Source organism: Salmo salar, chromosome 03 (genome assembly GCF_965601325.2).
Source record: "Salmo salar chromosome 03, fSalSal1, whole genome shotgun sequence".
NCBI lineage: Eukaryota > Metazoa > Chordata > Actinopteri > Salmoniformes > Salmonidae > Salmo > Salmo salar.
This window is the reverse complement of record NC_138293.1, coordinates 59058322-59079939: the sequence shown is the minus strand read 5'-3', so window position 1 is coordinate 59079939 and position 21618 is coordinate 59058322. Positions and strand designations below refer to the sequence as shown.

Sequence of the window (21618 nt, the reverse complement as noted above, 5' to 3'; positions counted from 1 at the left end):
TACTGTGTGCTTTGTGGCCATTAGTCGTGTGTGTGTGTGTGTGTGTGTGTGTGTGTGTGTGTGTGTGTGTGTGTGTGTGTGTGTGTGTGTGTGTGTGTGTGTGTGTGTGTGTGTGTGTGTGTGTGTGTGTGTGCGTGTGCGTGCGTGCGTGCGTGCGTGCGTGCGTGCGTGCGTTTGTGACAGAAGCCATATTTAGTGCAGTCTGTCACTAAAGCCAATTAAGAATTCTAAAAGGCATACCTGTTAGTGAGATCAAAGGAATTCATGAGGCTTGGAGGAAATCGAAATAAGACTTCAGACAGCGAACTCTTTCTTAAGAAATTACTTTTTGGACCCACAAAGTTGCGCAATTCACATTTCTAAACTAGTTTTCGTGCACTACGGACTGTCAAATATCATAATTCAATATAATCAACACATTGTTCACTTAAAATAAATGAAAATGTGATATGTTCAGGCAGACTTAGTGCGAAATTAAACATTACATGCAATACAACTGTGAATAAATATGGTATTGTGGACAAAATAAAAATGAAGGAGCATTTCATGATTTTATTCTTTCTGGTAAAATGTTTGACGATTACATGGGGTTCTCATCCAGAAAATATAGATCCAACAATCAATGAGTGCAGCTGCTGGAAGAACAATGCAGTCTCTGTTATACTGCCAAGCACAGTATTATGACTAATATGGGGACATTTTATGACGTCATGCATTCCTGAATAACAACAAAACGGTGCCCTCGGCAGTCCATTGTGAAATAGTTATGCATTTGACAATCGTTCAATACCTTGTTGGAATTAAATCATTTTGAAATACAGAGAATCTTACATAAAGACTGAGACTGATTTGCAAATACATTTAGAATATTCACAAATGTATGTGTAAAATAATTCCTTATTTTGTATAACAAACAGCTATGTAATTTTTTTTTCTAATTTAATGGCATTCATTTATCAAAGAGTGTGAATTTGTTTGAATGAAACGTTACCGTGAGGTATTGTGTTTCAAATGGATTACTGGTGATGAACAGGTTGAAAACTTGTACAGTACACTAGTATCCCGGTCTATTTCCAAGTTTGGGCATTTCCTTTTTGGATCCTTTTGAGGTGTTTGGCTGTTATTTCCTTTGTCTCCACCTGACTTAGGTAAATATATGTCAAATACTTTAAAATACTACAGGTTCGCTTGATTTAGCTTACCGACTACAATAGAATAGTCCCAAAAGTGCAAACTCTACCTCCTTGCACAACAATCAAGCTCAATCAAGCACATTTTCAGAATGTGAAAGTACTTGACAAAGGTCTGGTATTTTACTTCTCACACCACTGTGCTGAGTGTAGAGGACTCCTCTGGTCTGTCCAGTTTGCTGGGAAGGGACTTGAGGTACTCCAGGTGTCTCCGTGTGTCTTCCTGATTGTGCCTGACGTAATACACCAGGTAGGAGATGACCATGGCGAACCAGCCGAACATGGTCACCAGCATGGCCACGTCCGTGGTCCTCTTGAGCCCTGCGCACAGGTCCAGGTCGGCCGCAACCATGACGAAGGGCACCCCTGTATCTACGCCGACGTCCTTGGGCTCCGAAGTGTGGCACACCACGCCAGCCAGTGAGGCCGGTTCCAGGTCCAGCCGGGGCATAGCCACCTGGAGGCGGCAGTCACAGTGCCAGGGGTTGTGGGTGAGGTTGGCCTGGGCCCTCAGGCCCCCCAGGACCTCTGGCTCCAGGGTGGTCAGTCTGTTAGAGGATAGGTCCAGGCTCCTGAGAGAGGGGACCAGACCCCGGAAAGCCCCGGGCTCCATCTGAGTTAGCTCATTGTGGGAGAGGTCCAGCTCGTTGAGCAAAGGAAGCCCCGCAAAGGCGTTGGCGGGGATGGTGGTGAGGAGGTTACCGTCCAGGTAAAGTCGGCGGGTGTCGTTAGGCAGGTCATGCGGCACCTCCGCCAGGCGCATGTTGCTGCAGCGCACCACCCTCCCGCCGTCTGCCGACTCGGAGCAGTAGCAGCTCTCGGAGCAGCCGGTGTTTGCACCGTGGAGGCCCGCGGTGGTGGAGCTGAGTGCCAGGCTATGCAGCAGCAGACATGCCACCAAGGAGTGGCACAGCAGCCATTCTGCCAGCAGCGGCATGGTGGGATACAGGCATACCCTCCTAGAAGGACACAGCCCCTGGACCATTACCCAAGACAACCCTGCATAGGTCACAGCTTCACCAACCAGCCGGCCTGAGAGACAATGAGGAAAAATGTCAGAGAGAAAATAATGGAGAAAAGGAACGAGGACAACAAGTGATTGCAAATGACACTAATATCAGTGTGGCAGAAGCAACACAGAACCATCTCTGTGTGAGTAATCCTAATAGCCATACAAGTGCTATGTGTTATTTTTAGCCCACTTTGATCCTGACTGGGCTAATTGTAATGAATTGGCACTTGTGTCTTGGCGAACAGAAAATGACAAAACACAGCTGTAGTGAAGAGGAGGAGTGGGATAGAGATCAGCGAGGGCGTCATCCGTGCATACAGATTACAGATAAGGTGCTTCCTGCCAGTGCTGTGATGGAAGATGGAACTCTCATTGATTGGCATGTTTTTTTTCTCTCTCTTGTCCTACTTCAACGTTGCCGTGGAGTGACTTGGCATTACCATAATCCTGCTCTGATTCAGTGGAACTAGGGAGATTGACGCTCAAAAGATATATGGTCATGGTTATATCAGATGGCAAAGTACTGTCAGCCTCTAATAGATTCAGAGTGAATATCTCTGGGCCTCTGGCACCTACAGTACAGCACCAACCCTGTTTGGATGTAGGCTATGGGCTAGATTCAATCAGAACCGCCTTAACCCGCGATAACCCGACAACTGCATAGCAGTATTATTGTTTTATTTAGGCGATGTCGGAGGTGGAACTGCGTTGGAGCTGTCCAATCAGCAAGCGGCTCCAGGCGATTACAGCGGACATTGCCATTGGATGCACCGAGTTGCATTCGTAGAAATCCTATGCAAGTTCGACCACTGGAACGTGTGTTGTAATCGACAACTCGATTAGGCTGATATCAAACCCTTATTGATTAATTGAATGATTTTAAACTTGAGTGTCATTTCTATATAGCCTACACTTTCTCGTTCTGAACTTCTAACACGTTGGATTTAAGGACAGGTGTGGTTTTGTGACAATGACGACAAGGGCAGCCGCTCACCGATTGGACAGCTCCAACGCAGTTACACCTCCAACATCGCCTAAATAAAAGCAGTAAAACTGCTATGCAGTTGTCGGTTATCGCGAATTAAGGGCTCTATTCAATCTGTATCGTCGAAGCGTTCCAGATTGTTGTGATAGAAAAGTAAAGGTAATTTCCGATTGAGCCGACATATGCACATTGACCGTGAATGCAGTCTCCGCTATCACGGGAACATTTCAATCACGCTGTAATAGAGCCCTAATGCTGGAACTAATTAAATCTAGGCCTAAGTCTGTTTGGATGTAGGATGTAGGCTATATCTGTAACGGTAAGTAGGTAATCTTTGGGCCATTTAGTGTAAGGACATTTTGGGTCAATCAATGTAATGTTTCCGGGCCCATCAGTACTGTGCCCGACTCAGGTAATAGACTCTGGAGCAGCGCTGTCTGAGGCAGGCTGAGGCGCAGTAAATGCCACAGTCCAGTATCGTCTTACTAATCCTCTCTAAAGGCCACATAGAATGTGTTTCTCCACTGACACAAAACCCCAGAGAAAGTGTATGAGTTGGACTGGGGACGCTCACAGTTTCACCGCAACACAACTGTAGCCTAGAGCAGGGTTTCCCAATCTCGGCCCTGAGGACTCCCTGGGTGCACGTTTAGGTTTTTGCCCTACACAGCGAATTCAATTAATCAAAGCTTGATGAGAACAGTTACAGTACATTATGCCTGTACGCAACAGGCAGATCTGACGGGATATAACGTTTGGCCTAAAGGTCTAACAACCTTAAGAGAGCTCTTATTCGTCGTAGGTTGGTTTTATGGATTCATGCTTTTTCCAGAATTGTAAATCTTGCACATAAAAATGGAAACATATATTCTTCCTAAAGTATTCACCAATTTACAAAGCCAGCTGAGTCAAAGAAAAGAATGATAACTGAAAATAAATAAAACAGTAAATGGCATCTTTATATCCAACATGGCTCCCATCCCATCAGATTGGCCTGTTGCATACGAGCATAATGTACTGTAACATAATGTACTGTTCGTTCAGCTTCTGGGAAATGAGCTCTATCTGACCAGACAGACTCCACTTAGGCTGGTTTACAAATGACATAATCTAAGAGCGGCTCTTAAATTCACATTACGAAGGCAGCACGGCTCAATAAGAAGGATTGTGTCTCGCACACTGTCTTCTCAGAGTCAGGGTGAGGGATGGCCGAGTGTCTGGGAGGCCTGAGTGGACCATATAACAACCGTATTAGTGGTACCTGTCACAGCATGTCATCGTGATACAGTAAGTTTCGCTGTCTGAGTTAATCAGAAGAAGTCTGGTTTATTAGGGTTCTGCTGAATGCATAAGGAGGAGTGGGGTACAACCTAATAAAGAAAATGACGAGAGGCTAAATATAGCGTCATTAACTTGACAACCACTAATTCCAAACGATACAGAACCCCATTATCTAAGTGAATGGACTGATATACTGTGTGACTGTACTATAGTGTGTGCACTACAGTGTGCGACTGTGTGTATGTGTGTGACCGAGAGTAGACTCAGTACTTCATTTACTCAGTTACATCTGTTTTTCTTCCTAACGACTTAGTATTATTATAGGCCAAGAGAGTATTGAATATAAATGTTGCAGCTCTGCCATGCCACCAATGTGCTGGTCCCAATTGACTAACTCTCTCAGTTACTTATGAGTCCTCCAATAAGATACTGATTTGCCACTGTATAAACTGTTAAATTATAGTAAAAATACAGCCGAACCACAGGGCCTGGTGTACAATGTGCACTCACTGTCTGACTACAAGAATAACATTTGAATGCATTAGATTAGACTATCATCCCAGTAAGTGATATGGGGGAACTTGCAATTATCGAGCGAAGGAAGGCCTCATGCTGTTATCCTCTATTGATTCCTCCCTCCTCCTCCTCCTCAGTGAAGTGATGGATATTCTCTAGTCATTGGTTTGACGTTCACATGGTTAACCTTTGTGCAATAGAAGAACCTGTCTCACGAGGCTTGCCGCTGCGAGCAGGGCTTACACAGACAGAAAACCCTTTTCCACAGTGGACAGCCTAGAAGTGTTATTGTAGGAATACTGGGATTTTTTTTTTATTCAGCTTGTTCCCAGTACATGATGCATGGACCCTCTACTCAAATGAGGGCTATTATAGCTGTGGCTCAGTTGGTAGAGCATGGTGTTTGCAATGGTGTTTGCAATGCCAGGGTTGTGGGTTCGATTCCCATGGGGGGCCAGTACGGAAAAAAATATATACTATATGAAATTAATTAAAATGTATGCATTCACTACTGTAAGTCGCTCTGGATAAGAGCGTCTGCTAAAATTACTAAAATTTAAAATGTAAATGTATCTCTAATCTTCTGTTATGCATGTGAATTAGTTTGTCTGAACCCTTTCTTATCTAAAGTTCCTTTCAGCCGGACTGCCAGACATCACACAAAATCCCCTGCAGACAAAGTTCTAATACATTCAAATACTCAAAATGTGGGAGCTTTATAAATCAAATATTGATATGGCAAATATGAATGTACATAATCAAATATTAATGTACACAAAGGTAGGCCTACATTTATATGCCATTACTCTCCACAACACTCAGGCTAAATTGATGCATTCTGTATGTGCCAAAGGAATGACCCTTTGGCACATACAGTAGGCTATTATGAATTCATTAGACCACTGACCTAAATTGAAAGAGTTTTATGGATACCCTACATAACTGATTAATGATGAATATTGATATGTAGTTTACAAAAGCATATCATATCCCCCTGAGATATGATTATGTAAGCTGCACCTCAAAAGGTCCCCAACAATAAAGCAATACAATGTTTCAGACAACAAGATTCAATATTTCTCAATGCGATATAATGTTACTCCTCCATGAAACTTTTGCTTCTTATGTATAAAGGACATATGCATTCATTCTATCACCAGGTGTAAATGTAAGGCTGGCAAACATAAGAGCTTTCTTACCACTTCAGTTTTTGTTGTCCGGGAGGAGAACATTTGTCAGTACAGCATGCTTCACAGAATAGCGTCCATATCTCAGCTGCGATTACAGTACTCGCGAGCAATGCAGCGCAGCCCGAGAATCCGCGTCAAAACCCAATGGACTGGAGCCTGCTTACCAACATTCAATACCGATGGTTGTTGCCTCTCCGCTCCCCGCTATCTAGTTGCTGAAGAAATTAACGCGACTGTAAATATAAAGAGGGGCACAGGGGAATTGGTCCCTTACCAAACCGTAACCTATACTTGTCGGCTTAAATTGGAATATGAGCCGTCAAAACGCAGGCACAGGGGCGTCGAAGCATATCATCTCCTCACAACACATACACCGCCTGCTACAGTACAATGCTATTTGTTACTGCTGCGCTGTGCGCTCTGCTGTGCTTGTGAACCCACGTCGTGACTTCTTAGAGGCGGGAAACCTTTCCATGATTAATGTCATGCATAGCCTTCAAGGGAAGAGTGTAAAGGGTGAGAAAGGTAAAATGTCATGCGCTTAATTATGTTTTCCTAACAATTATCCGAGCAATACAACAGCCTATGGTCACATGGGAAGTAGGCTGCTAATGACTAATTAATAATTGCTAATGGGGGGGATTGCTAGCTGTTCGTCTCAGAGATAACAAGAATCTACAAAATGCTGACCTACCAAATTATAGACCATCTCTGTGTGCTTCCAAGTAGACCTTCTCACTTAGGAAAAAAGGTGCTATCTAGAACCTAAAAGGGTTATTTGGCTGTCCCATAGTTCTAGGTAGAACCTGTTCCACAGAAGGTTCTACATGGAACCAAAAAGGGTTCCACCTGGAACCAAAAAAGGTTCTCCCATGGGGACAGCCGAAAACCGTTTGGGAAACCTTTTTTCTATTATTGTAGGCCTAAGTCTATATGGAATGAGTGCTTCTTCAAACTTGACACTAAGTGCAATACAGAATGTTGAATATTTTGGAGTAGGCCTTGTCTCCAAGGAATGCTCCTTGGAGCCAGATGCTGATGACAGGTTGCCCAATGCTGGGCTGCTGGCATCAAAACCCCCAGCTTGGAGAACGGGGTTCAGATGACGGGGCCTTCATTGGTGGTGGTGGGAATGTGGAAGGTCGTTGGAAGACTGCTGCTGCAAAACAGCAAGTGAGAGAGGGGTGAGTTGACATATAAATACTCCCCTAGATTTATGCCCATTGGTTGGAAGAAGGGAAAGTACGTACAGAGGGATATGTTAGCTGGAAATGTATTTTATCAATAGAAAGTAAACAAATTCGTTTAAAATTTTTACAGCTAATTTCTTGCAATTCCACATATTCTGGCATAACTTATGCCATGTTAATATGATATCTGAGTGAGAGTGACTAGCAAAATCAATGCTGGCTCCCTGGAGGTCAGTGCCCCAGGGCTCGTGCCCTAGACTAACTAGACTAATTTTCCAATCTTGTTAACTGGCATGGGCTAATTGAGTTACTGTAAGTGAGTGACATACAGTATAGCTAGAGGAAACTTGCTGATGCAATATACGTTTTGAAATTGCACTTTGTGTATTCTACTATTCTTACTCTCAACAGTAATTTGAGACCCAGACTGACAAAAACATATGGAGTTACGGTCATGAGAATAAGTCGACCTTCAGCTACACTGTCTGTCAGCCATCATAAAATAGGCCTAAAGAGTCCAATTGTAGGCTAAGTGTCACGTCCTGACCAGCAGAGGGCGTAATTGTGTTAGTCTTGGTCAGGATGTGGCAGGTGGTTTGTGTTTGTTAAATGTTGTGTTGGTGATTGGGACTTCCAATTGAAGGCAGGTGTGTTGAGTTGCCTTTGATTGGAAGTCCTATATAGGTGTGTGTGTTTTTCTTTGGGGTTGTGGGTGGTTGTTTTTGCACTGCGTTTTGTATAGCCTGCAAAACTGTTGCTGTTGTAAGTACTGTTTATTGTTGTTTTCAAGTGGATGCTTTACGTGTTTTATTTAATAAACATGAGTGTCCACAATCCCGCTGCGCCTTGGTCCTCTTCTCTCCATGACAACTTCTGTGACAGAACCACCCACCACCAAAGGACCAAGCAGCGGAAGAGGAGGAAGCCACAGGAGGAAAGTTGGAAGCAGCGCGCTCGGGAGGTGATGGATTCCTGGTCGCTGGAAATACTGGAGGAGAGGATTGACTGGACATGGGAGCAATTGCGGGTGCACTGCGACAACCTGCCTGGGAGGCAGGTAGAGCCCGAGAGGCAGCCCCAATACATTTTTTTGGGGGGGGCACAAGGGCTGTTTGGCGGGGCGAGATGGGAGACCCAGGCCAGCTCCCCGTACCCTTTTTGGAAGAAAACACACTGGACAGGTCTCGTGCTTTGGCGTAGGTGCTGTGGTGAGGCCTGGCATTTTCAGGCCGGTAAGCGCAGTACCAGCGCCCCGCATGTGCCAGGGGAGTGTGAGCATCGAGCCTGAAGGGGTGATGCCAACCCTGCGCTCAAGACCGCCAGTGTGCCTCTACGGTCCGGTGTTTCCCGCTAAACGCACTAGCATTGAGGTGCGTGTCTCTAGGCTGGCACGTCCAGTACCAGCCCCACGCATCAGGAGTCTAGTGCGTCAGCCCAGCCTCGCCAGTCAAGAGTCACCAGAGCTGCCCGCCAGTCAAGAGTCACCAGAGCTGCCCGCCAGTCAAGAGTCACCAGAGCTGCCCGCCAGTCAAGAGTCACCAGAGCTGCCCGCCAGTCAAGAATCGCCAGAGCTGCCCGTAAGTCGCCAGAGCTGCCCGCCAGTCAGGAGTCACCAGAGCTGCCCGCCAGTCAAGAGTCACCAGAGCTGCCCGCCAGTCGTAAGTCGCCAGAGCTGCCCGCCAGTCGTGAGTTGCCAGAGCTGCCCGCCAGTCGTAAGTCGCCAGAGCTGCCCGCCAGTCGTAAGTCGCCAGAGCTGCCCGCCAGTCAGGAGTCGCCAGAGCTGCCCGCTAGTCAGGAGCCGCCAGAGCCGCCCGCTAGTCAGGAGCCGCCAGAGTGGCCCGTCTGCCCGGAGATGCCAGAGTGGCCCGTCTGCCCGGAGATGCCAGAGTGGCCCGACTGCCCGGATCTGCCAGAAGGGCCCGACTGCCCGGAACTGCCAGAGTGGCCCGACTGCCCGGAACTCCCAGAGTGGCCCGACTGCCCGGAACTGCCAGAGTGGCCCGACTGCCCGGAACTGCCAGAGTGACCCGACTGCCCGGAACTGCCAGAGTGGTCCGACTGCCCGGAGCTGCCAGAGTGGCCCGACTGCCCGGAGCTGCCAGAGTGGCCCGACTGCCCGGAGCTGCCAGAGTGGCCTTCCTGTTCGGGGCTGCCAGAGTGCCCTGCCTGTCTGGATCTGCCAGAGTGGCCCGACAGTCCGGATCTGCCAGAGTGGCCCGCCTGTTCAGGGCTGCCAGAGTGCCCTGCCTGTTCGGAGCTGTCAGAGTGGCCCGTCAGTCAGGATCAGCCCGAGTGGTCCTCCTGTCCTACGGCCCAGCCCGAGTGGCCCTCCTGTCCTCCGGCCCTCCGGCCCAGCCCGAGTGGCCCTCCTGTCCTCCGGCACAGCCCGAGTGGCCCTCCTGCCCTCCGGCCCAGCCCGAGTGTCCCTCCTGCCCTCCGGCCCAGCCCGAGTGGCCCTCCTGCCCTCCGGCCCAGCCCGAGCGGCCCTCCTGTCCTCCGGCCCAGCCCGAGTGGCCGTCCTGTCCTCCGGCCCAGCCCGAGTGGCCCTCCTGTCCTCCGGCCCAGCCCGAGTGGTCCTCCTGTCCTCCGGCCCAGCCCGAGTGGTCCGTCTGCCAGGGTCAGCCCGAGTGGCCCGTCTGCCCGGCGCAGCTAGCAGCGCCACCGAAGTGGGCGACGCCGAAGGTGGAGCAAGGTCCACGTCCTGCACCTGAGCCACCTCCAGGATAGGTGGGTTGGGGAGGGAGGGTGTAGCACAGTGACGGCAGCCACCCTCCCTTCCCTCCCTTATTGTTTAGGGGTTATTGTTTGTTGGTTTTGTTGGGGTATTGGGGATTTTCTTGTGTTTTTCTTTTTTTAGGTGCATCCTGGGTCTGCACCTTGAGGGGGGGTACTGTCACGTCCTCACCAGCAGAGGGCGTAATTGTGTTAGTCTTGGTCAGGATGTGGCAGGTGGTTTGTGTTTGTTAAATGTTGTGTTGGTGATTGGGACTTCCAATTGAAGGCAGGTGTGTTGAGTTGCCTTTGATTGGAAGTCCTATATAGGTGTGTGTGTTTTTCTTTGGGGTTGTGGGTGGTTGTTTTTGCACTGCGTTTTGTATAGCCTGCAAAACTGTTGCTATCGTGAGTATCATTTATTGTTTTGTTTTTTCACTGTGGATGCTTTGCGTGTGTCTCATTTTAAAGGAAAATGAGTATCCACAACTCTGCTGCATGTTGGTCCTCTCTTCAACACCACGACATAACCTGTGACACTAAGCAAAGACTCTGTTCTCAAAGGCTATGATCTCCAAGAGAGAGCAACATGCTTGATATCTGATATGGCTGAAATAGAAGGAGGAATCTCCAAAATGTAGAAGAATTGAAAATGTGTTTACGGAGGACATCCATTAAGTAAAGTGGAGAAGAGAGATGGATAGAGAGAGAAGACTCACTTGCACCTTTCTCAATGAAGAGAAAAAAAGAGAAATGAGGATAAAAAATTATTTAAAGGAGCTTTTCGTACTTCGAGAGAAAATAGGCAGAAGCGTGACTAAAGGAAGGTTAGCGCCAATATAATTCAATTAAATAAGGAGTTCAGATGTACAGAGTAGCAAGACAATAATATATTTGAAGGGGTTGAAAACAACATCAGAAGAGAAGTTGTGAAAGGCAAGGAAGGAGGGAGAGGGGGAAGGAAGTGAGAGGGAGAGAGAAGAGTGTCTTGAGGAAAATGGAACAAGGGAGAGGGGAGGGGGGATGGAGAGAGCTGCCAAATTCTTACTTGCTTCCTCAATCATTGTTTCCTCAATTACTTTCAATGCTCATTGGAGGAGGAGGCCCGGGGAAGGGACCTTAAGTCCTCTTCACTAATGCAAGGATATGATACTGTAGCTAGCCTGTTTTGCTAGCACAGACTGAAATATGTTCCGGGATTCTTCCGATGGCTTTGAGGAGTACACCACATCAGTCACTGGCTTCATCAATAAGTGCATCGATGACGGCGTCCCAACAGTGACTGTACGTACGTACATACCACAACCAGAAGCCATGGATTACAGGCAACATCCTCACTGAGCTAAAGGGTAGAGCTGCTGCTTTCAAGGAGCGGGACGCTAACTCAGAAGTTTATAAGAAATCCCGCTATGCCCTCCAACCATCAAACAGGCAAAGCGTCAATACAGGACTAAGATCCAATTGTACTACACCGGCTCCGATGCTCGTCGTATGTGGCAGGATTTGCAAACTATTACAGACTACAAAGGGAAGCGCAGCCGAGAGCTGCCCAGTGACATGAGCCTACCAGACGAGCTAAATAACGTCTATGCACAGGGGAAGTAACATCGAAACATGCATGAGAGCATCAGCTGTTCCGGATGACTGTGTGATCCCGCTCTTCGCAGCCGATGAGAGTAAGACCTTTAAACAGGTCAACATTCACAAGGCCGCAGGGCTTACCAGGATGTGTACTCCGAGCATGCACTGACCAACTGGCAAGTGTCTTCACTGACATTTTCAACCTCCCTATCCGAGTCTGTAGTACCAACATGTTTCAAGCAGACCACCATAGTCCCTGTGCCCAAGAACACTAAGGTAACCTGCCTAAATGACTACCGGCCCGTAGCACTCGCGTCTATAGCCATGAAGTGCCTTGAAAGGCTGGTCATGGCTCATATCAACACCATTATCCCAGAAACCCTAGACCCAGTCCAATTTGCATACCGCCCCAACAGATCCCCAGATGATGCAATCTCTATTGCACTCCACACTGCCCTTTCACAACTGGACAGAATGAACACTTTTGTGAGAATGATATTCATTGACTCCAACCACCCTAGTCATAGACTGTTCTCTCTGCTACCGCACGGCGAGCACTACCGGAGCGCCAAGTCTAGGACCAAGAGGCTCCTAAACAGCTTCTATCCTCAAACCATAAGTCTCCTGAACATCTAATCAAATGGCTACCCAGAATTTTTGTACTGCCCCCCCTCCCCCCACACACTCCTTTACGCTGCTGCTACTCTCTGTTATTATCTATGTATAGTCACTTTAATAACTCTACCTACATGTACATATTACCTCAATTACCTCGACTAACCGGTGGCCCCAAACATGACTCTGTACCGGTACCCCCTGTATATAGCCTCACTATTATTATTTTACTGCTGCTCTTTAATTACTGGTTACTTTTATTTCTTTTTTTTCAGGTATTTTTCTTAAAACTGCATTGTTGGTTTAAGGGCTTGTAAGTAAGCATTTCACTGTAAGGTTGTAATACCTGTTGTATTCGGCGCATGTGACGAATACAATTTCATTTGATAGTAACGTTTTCCAATCCTTGTTTCCTTAATTCCTCTTAAAGCTCATTGGAGGAGGAGGCCCGGAGGAGGGACCTTAAATCCTCATCTCCATTGCAAGGATATGAAAGCTAGTAACATTTTCAGACACAGCCAGGGTTTGCAGCTGCAATACGGAGCCTTAAGAGAGCTAAAGAGAAACTGGTGTCACAGAGGTTGTCAGCGTGGAAGTTTGCTTTGCCTCAGGGCAGGTGATGGAGAGGACACATATGCTCTCTCTCACCCCTCAAGAACACATTGTCACAGCTCTCTGATTGTCCTCACACCACTCCTCAAAAGCAGTACATTTCTTTCCGTCATTGTGCTAGATAGTCAGCAAGTGATCTCTCTTGCAATCTACTGTTCATTGTGCTAGAGTGCCAGCATGACATGCAGTACTCAATAATCGTATGTATTTTGTATGCTTGGGTTAGGAGAGTTCAAGGCAATAAGAGAAAATGTTCTGCAGTGAAGTTTGTTATATTTTGGCTGAGCCTCTGTGTGTGCATGTCTATCTATATAAACACCAGACCAGGCTGCAGTTAACATTTTCCATCTCTGCCCAACTTTCCCTGACTGGTGTGTGTCTAGTCAGTGTTCAGTATGCCTCGTCAGGCTTCTGACTGTAGGAGGAGTGTGATGGTTTTTAAAGGCAGCTCATTAAAGCTGCATGGTGTCTCCACCCCTGGTGTGTGTGTGTGTGTGTGTGTGTGTGTGTGTGTGTGTGTGTGTGTGTGTGTGTGTGTGTGTGTGTGTGTGTGTGTGTGTGTGTGTGTGTGTGTGTGTGTGTGTGTGTGTGTGTGTGTGTGTGTGTGTGTGTGTGTGTGTGTCAGCCCTGATGCCTTGCACCCCCGTCCCTTGTCAGCCCTGGTTAGCCTCTGAGCCAGACACAGCTAGTTTTACTGCGTGCTGCTGGGTGACAGGTGCCCTCACACATTAAGGTCCCACACACCTGTAGCCAGGCTCACACATACACACACTTATGTGTAATCAACGACACTCAGGAGAAAGCAAGTACACACACACACACACACACACACACATTTGTTTTACTATCCTTGTGGGGACCAAACCATTAATTTCCCATCGAAATTGACACACACAAAAATATGTTTTTATATAATGAGCCACTCTCCTCTCCCCCATGCGCTCGAGAGAGAAACAATATGTTCTAAACATACAACAAGCTTCGTCCCCTTGTCGAAGAGAGGAGGGTCAGTTTTCTGTAGGTATAATTATGTATTTCTCAACTCTCAATATTCATCTCAATAGCATCTATTTTACAACAAAGACATTTGAGATATGGAGCTCATGGGTAGTAGCTAATAACTGCAAAACATTTTTTAGGACATTCAATTTACTGTTGGATGAATACATGGCTACTAGCAGTGGGTATTATATTTACTGATAGCAATGAAGTTCATGTGTTTCTAGTTCTTCAGGTGTTGAAACCCAAATTAATTAGCCTATGATATTAGTTAGTGCACATAATCTTGTTTTATTTAAACCTTATTTTACCAGGTAAGTTGACTGAGAACACATTCTCATTTACAGCAACAACCTGGGGAATAGTTACATGGGGGGATGGGGGGGATGAATAAGACAATTGGAAACCGGGGATGATTAGATGGCATGAAGGCCAGATTGGAAATTTAGCCAGGACACCAGGGTTAACACCGCTACTCTTACAATAAGTGCCATGGGATCTTTAGTGACCTCAGAGAGTCAGGACACCCGTTCAACATCCCATCTGAAAGATGGCACTCCACACAGGAAAATGTCCACAATAACTGCACTGGGATCATTTTAGAGTGGAGGAAAGAGTGCCACCTACTGGCCTTGCAACACCACTTCCAGCAACATCTGGTCTCCCATCCAAGGGCTGACCAGGACCAACCATGCTTAGCTTCAGAGGTACGCCAGTAGTGAGATGCAGGGTGGTATGCTACTTAATTGCAATGCATTTGGAAAGTATTCAGACCCCTTGACTTTTTCCACATTGTGTTACTTTACAGCCGTATTCTAAAATGGATGAATTTTTTCACCCCTCATCAATCTACACACAATACCCCAAAGCAAAAAGCAAAAACAGGCTTAAAAAATGGAAATATCACATTTAACTAAGTAGTCAGAACCTTTACTCAGTACTTTGTTGAAGCACCTTTGGCAGTAATTACAGCCTCAAGTCTTCTTGAGTATGACACTACAAGCTTGGCACACCTGACTTGGGGATATTCTCCCATTCTTCTCTATAGATCACCTCAAGCTCTGTCAGGTTGGATGGGGTGCGTCACTGCACAGCTATTTTCAGGCCTCTCCAGAGATGTTCGATTGGGTTCAAGTCCGGGCTCTGGCTGGGCCTCTCAAGGATATTCAGAGACTTGTCCCGAAGCCACTCCTGCATTGTCTTGGCTGTGTGCTTAGGTTCTTTCTCCTGTTGGAAGTTGAACATTTGCCCCAGTCTGAGTTTCCTGAGCACTTTGGAGCAGGTTTTCATTAACCTGTTGGGGGTAGGGGGCAGTATTTGCACGGCCGGATAAAAAACGTACCCGATTTAATCTGGTTATTACTACTGCCCAGAAACTAGAATATACATATAATTATTGGCTTTGGATAGAAAACACCCTAAAGTTTCTAAAACTGTTTGAATGGTGTCTGTGAGTATAACAGAACTCATATGGCAGGCAAAAACCTGAGAAGATTCCTTACAGGAAGTGACCTGTCTGACAAGTTCTTGTTCTTCTTGGCTCTCTTTAATGAAAACTCGAGGATCTTTGCTGTAACGTGACACTTCCTACGGCTCCCATAGGCTCTCAGAAGGCGGGAAAAAGCTGAATGATGTAATTCCAGCCACTGGCTGAAAAACATTAGCGTTTTTGGTAAGTGCTCTATCAGAGGACAATGGGACGGAGGTGCGTGCACGAGTCGACCCCATGTTTTTATTTTCTCTCTCTTTGAACCTAAACACGCTTTCCCGGTCGGAATATTATAACTTTTTTACGAGAAAAATGGCATAAAAATTGATTTTAAACAGCGGTTGACATGCTTCGAAGTACGGTAATGGAATATTTAGAATTTTTTTTGTCACGAAATGCGTCGTGCGCGTCACCCTTCTTTACCATTCGGATAGTGTCTTGAACGCACGAACAAAACAGAGGATATTTGAACATAACTATGCATTATTTTGAACCAAACCAACATTTGTTATTGAAGTAGAAGTCCTGGGAGTGCATTCTGACGAAGAACAGCAAAGGTAATAACATTTTTCTTATAGTAAATCTGACTTTGGTGAGGGCTAAACTTGTTGGGTGTGTAAATAGCTAGCCCTGTGATGCCGGGCTATCTACTTAGAATATTGCAAAATGTGCTTTCACCGAAAAGCTATTTTAAAATCGGACATAGCGAGTGCATAGAGGAGTTCTGTATCTATAATTCTTTAAAAAATTGTTCTGTTTTTTGTGAACGTTTATCGTGAGTAATTTAGTAAATTCACCGGAAGTTTGCGGGGGGTATGCTAGTTCTGAACGTCACATGCTAATGTAAAAAGCTGGTTTTTGATATAAATATGAACTTGATTGAACAAAACATGCATGTATTGTATAACATAATGACCTAGGGTTGTCATCTGATGAAGATCATCAAAGGTTAGTGCTGCATTTAGCTGTGGTTTGGGTTTATGTGACATTATATCCTGTTAGGGCTAGGGGGCAGCATTGACACGGCTGGATAAAAAACATACCCGATTTAATCTGGTTACCACTCCTACTCAGTAACTAGAATATGCATATACTTATTACATATGGATAGAAAACACCCTAAAGTTTCTAAAACTGTTTGAATGGTGTCTGTGAGTATAACAGAACTCAAATGGCAGGTCAAAACCTGAGAGATTCCTTTACAGGAAGTGGCCTGTCTGACCATTTGTTGAACTTCTTTTCCATCTCTATCATTTACTAAGGATCTCTGCTCTAACGTGACACTTCCCACGTCGTCCATAGGCGCTCAGAGCCCGGGAAAAAACAGAATGTCGTCATTCCAGCCCCAGGCTGAAACACATTATCGCCTTTCTCAAGTGGCCCATCAAGAGACACTAGCTTATGCGCGTGACCCCGACCGCCCCCACCTTTGGGATTTTTTCCTCTGTTTGCCGAAAAGGAGATTCCCTGTCGGAATATTATCGCTTTTCTACGAGAAAAATGTCGTAAAAATTGATTTTAAACAGCGGTTGACATGCTTCGATGTACGGTAATGGAATACTTCGAATTTTATTGTCACGAATTGCGCCAAGCGCGTGACACTTCTTTACTATTTCGGATAGTGTCTGGAACGCACGAACAAAACGCCGCTATTCGGATATAACGATGGATTATTTTGGACCAAACCAACATTTGTTATTGAAGTAGCTGTCCTGGGTGTGTATTCTGACGAAGACAACAAAAGGTAATGAAATTTTTATAATAGTAAATATGATTATGGTGAGTGCTAAACTTGCCGGGTGTCTAAATAGCGAGCCCGTGATGCCTGGGCTATGTACTTAGAATATTGCAAAATGTGCTTTCACCAAAAAGCTATTTTAAAATCGGACATATCGAGTGCATAGAGGAGGTCTGTATCTATAATTCTTAAAATAATTGTTATGCTTTTTGTGAACGTTTATCGTGAGTAATTTAGTAAAATGTTAGCGAATTCCCCGGAAGTTTGCGGGGGGTATGCTAGTTCTGAACGTCACATGCTAATGTAAAAAGCTGGTTTTTGATATAAATATGAACTTGATTGAACAAAACATGCATGTATTGTATAACATAATGTCCCAGGGTTGTCATCTGATGAAGATCATCAAAGGTGAGTGCTGCATTTAGCTGTCTTCTGGGTTTTGGTGACATTATATGCTGGCTTGAAAAATGGGTGTCTGATTATTTCTGGCTTGGTACTCTGCTGACATAATCTAATGTTTTGCTTTCGTTGTAAAGCCTTTTTGAAATCGGACAGTGTGGTTAGATTAACGAGAGTCTTATCTTTAAATGGCTGTAAAATAGTCATATGTTTGAGAAATTGAAGTAATAGGATTTTTAAGGTTTTGAAAATCGCGCCACAGGATAGCCGTGGCTGTTACGTAGGTGTGACGAATTCGTCCCGCCTAGCCTAGAGAGGATATGCTAGCTTGAAAAATGGGTGTCTGATTATTTCTGGCTGGGTACTCTGCTGACATAATGTAACGTTTTGCTTTCGCTGTAAAGCCTTTTTGAAATCGGACAGTGTGGTTAGATAAAGGAGAGTCTTGTCTTTAAAATGGTGTAAAATAGTCATATGTTTGAAAAATTGAAGTTTTCGGATTTTCGAGGAGTTTGTATTTCGCGCCACGCCTATCATTGGATATTGGAGCAGGTGTTCCGCTAGCGGAATGTCTAGATGTAAGAGGTTAAACAGCGTGGAAAATTCCAGAAAATTATGTCATGGCGTTAGAAACTTCTGATAGGCTAATTGACATAATTTCAGTCAATTGGAGGTGTACTTGTGGATGAATTTCAAGACCTACCTTCAAACTCAGTGCCTCTTTGCTTATATGCAAGTATATCCAGCAACTTCGCACAGCCACTGAAGAGGAGTAGGACAACATTCCACAGGCCACAATCAACAGCCTGATCAACTCTGTCCGAAGGAGATGTGTTGTGCTGCATGAGGCAAGTGGTTTTCTGGTTCACACCCCTACCTTTTATTTTGAAGGTATCTGTGACCAACAGATGCATATTTGTATTCCCAGTCATGTTAAATCCATAGATTAGGGTCTAATGAATGTATTTCAATTGACTGATTTACTTATATTAACTGCAACTCAATAAAATCGTTGAAATTGTAGCATGTTGCGTTTATAGTTTTCGTTCAGTGTGAACCTGCCAATGAATACAGCACCATTTGATGAGCTGTTGGGGAGAAACACAGACAACCAACACATTGCAATTAAACACACATTTACTGATATTGCCATTTCTAAATGGATAACGCCTTATAATAATGTTCAGTAAAATATCATAAGGTTTTTATATGTTTACTCACCATATATTAACTTTTATTGCTACATTTGTAAATGTTAGTACGCTTTATATAGATAGTTATTAACACATTTATAAACAACTTTAAATGTAAACCAAGCAAACCAACAATATTTCCATATGCTGTTGTGGTATTTACACCATTTGTAAAGCTGGATGTGTCAAGTGTCAGTTATGTGGAGGTGAGGATGGAGTCAGGCGCAGGACACAGAAATGAGTAAAATAATGTACTTTACTCTGAAAAAATAATGATCCAAAATACACGCAGGGATAACAACCCTAACACAAAAGACTAACACACAAACCATGAAACAATCACGCACAAAAACATAAATGAGAACCAGAGGGTTAAATAGGGAAATAATAATAACGTAATGGGAACCAGGTGTGAACAATCAAGACATAACAAATGGAAAAAGAAACGTGGATCGGTGACAGCTAGAAAGCCGGTGACGACAACTGCCGAACGCCGCCCGAACAAGGAGAGGCACCAACTTCGGCGGACATCGTGACAGTATTCCCCCCCCGACGTGCGGCTCCAGCAGCGCAACGACACCGGCCTCGGGGACGACCCGGAGGACAAGGCGCAGGGCGATCTGGGTGGAGACGGTGAAATTCCTGCAACAAGGAAGGGTATAGTATGTCCTCCACCGGCACCCAGCATCTCTCCTCCGGACCGTATCCCTCCCACTCCACGAGGTACTGAAGGCCCCTCGCCCGACGCCTTGAGTCCATGATGGCTCGCACAGTATACGGCGGGGCCCCCTCGATGTCCAGAGGGGGCGGCGGAACCTCCCGCACCTCAGATTGCTGGAGCGGATCAGCCACCACCGGCCTGAGGAGAGACACATGGAACGAGGGGTTAATACGATAATCAGGGGGAAGCTGTAACCTATAACATACCTCGTTCAGTCTCCTCAGGACTTTAAATGGCCCCACAAACCATGGACCCAGCTTCCGGCAGGGCAGGCGAAGGGGCAGGTTTCGGGTCGAGAGCCAGACCCGGTCTCCCGGTGTATATACCGGGGCCTCACTACGGTGGCGGTTGGTGCTCGCCTGTCACCTGATGGCCCCTTGCAGGCGTACATGGGCAGCGTCCAAGGTTTCCTTCGAGCGCCAAAACCATTCATCCACCGCAGGTGCCTTGATCTGGCTCTGATGCCACGGTGCCAGAACCGGCTGATAACCTAGTACACACTGAAACAGGGAAAGGTTAGTGGAGGAGTGGCGGAGGGAATTTTGGGCCCTCTCTGCCCAGGGGATGAAAGCTGACCACTCCCCCGGCCGGTCCTGGCAATACTACTGCAGAAACCTACCCACATCTTGGTTAACTCTCTCCACCTGCCCATTACTTTCGGGGTGAAACCCTGAGATCAGGCTGACCGAGACCCCCAGACGTTCCATGAATGCCCTCCAGACCCTTGATGTGAACTGGGGACCCCGATCAGACACTATATCCTCAGGCACCCCGTAGTGCCGGAAGACGTGTGTAAACAGGGCCTCCGCAGTCTGTAGGGCCGTAGGGAGACCGGGCAAAGGAATGAGACGGCAGGACTTAGAAAACCGATCCACAACAACCAGAATCGTGGTGTTTCCTTGTGACGGAGGAAGATCCGTCATGAAATCCACCGATAGATGTGACCACGGCCATTGTGGAATGGGTAGGGGTTGTAATTTCCCTCTGGGCAGGTGTCTAGGTGCCTTGCACTGGGCGCACACAGAGCAGGAGGAAACATACACCCACTAAGACAGCGCACTGTCCGACCGATACCAGGATGACCAGAGGAAGGTGACGTATGAGCCGAAACAGATCAATCGATCACGAACATCAGATGGAACGTACTTACGTCCAACTGGACACTGGGTGGGAGTGGGCTCCGCACGTAACGCCCGCTCGATGTCCACGTCAACCTCCCATACCACCGGTGCCACCAGGCAAGAAGCCGGAATTATGGGAGTGGGATTCGTGGACCGCTCCTCTGTGTCATACATTCGAGACAGTGTGTCTGCCTTAGCGTTCTGGGAACCTGGTCAGTAGGATAGACTGAACACAAAACGAGTGAAAAACATGGCCCACCTTGCCTGGCGAGGATTCAGTCTCCGCGCCGCCCGGATGTACTACAGATTGCGGGGGTCAGTCCAAATGAGAAAAGGGTGTTTAGCCCCCTCAAGTCAATGCCTCCACGCTTTCAGAGCCCCGACAACAGCCAACAACTCCCGGTCCCCCACATCATAGTTTCGCTCCGCCGGGCTGAGCTTCTTCGAAAAGAACGCACAGGGGCGGAGTTTAGGTGGCGTACCCGAGCGCTGAGACAGCACAGCTCCTATCCCAGCCTCGGACGTGTCCATCTCTACTATGAACGCTAAGGAGGGATCAGGATGAGCCAACACAGGAGCTGAGGTAAACAAAGCCTTTAGGTTGCACCGGTCGCACCGGCCCCCCCTTAAGCAGCGAGGTAATGGGAGCCCCTACCTGACCAAAGCCCCGGATAAACCTCCGGTAGTAGTTGGCAAACCCTAAGAACCGCTGCACCTCCTTAACCGTGGTTGGAGTCGGACAATTACGCATGGCTGAAATGCGGTCATTCTCCATCTCCACCCCTGACTCGGACAGGCGATACCCTAGGAAGGAGACGGACTGTTGGAAGAACAGACATTTCTCAGCCTTAACGTACAGGTCATGCTCCAACAGTCGACCAAGCACCTTGCGCACCAGGGTCACATGCTCGGCACGTGTAGCGGAGTATATCAGAATGTCATCTATATACACCACTACACCCTGCCTGTGCAGGTCCCTGAAAATCTCGACTACAAAGGATTGGAAGACGGATGGCGCATTCATCAACTCGTACAGCATGACGACGTACTCATAGTGCCCAGAGGTGGTACTAA

General features: G+C 46.5%; 1 protein-coding gene across 1 annotated transcript; it reads right to left on the bottom strand.

The window, feature by feature from the left end:
• Positions 1-532: 532 nt before the first annotated feature.
• LOC106600854 (leucine-rich repeat-containing protein 3B) lies at positions 533-6586 on the bottom strand. The gene is made up of 2 exons (XM_014192571.1): positions 6184-6586; positions 533-2222 (listed from the first exon to the last, which is right to left on the bottom strand). Exon 2 carries the CDS (start codon positions 2173-2175, stop codon positions 1321-1323), a length of 855 nt encoding a protein of 284 aa, XP_014048046.1. The 5' UTR covers positions 2176-2222; positions 6184-6586; the 3' UTR covers positions 533-1320.
• Positions 6587-21618: the final 15032 nt, after the last annotated feature.

Bases quoted from the DNA above. Each gene is read 5' to 3' on its own strand.
- LOC106600854 (XM_014192571.1), bottom strand. From the start codon at position 2,175: ATGGTCCAGGGGCTGTGTCCTTCTAGGAGGGTATGCCTGTATCCCACC.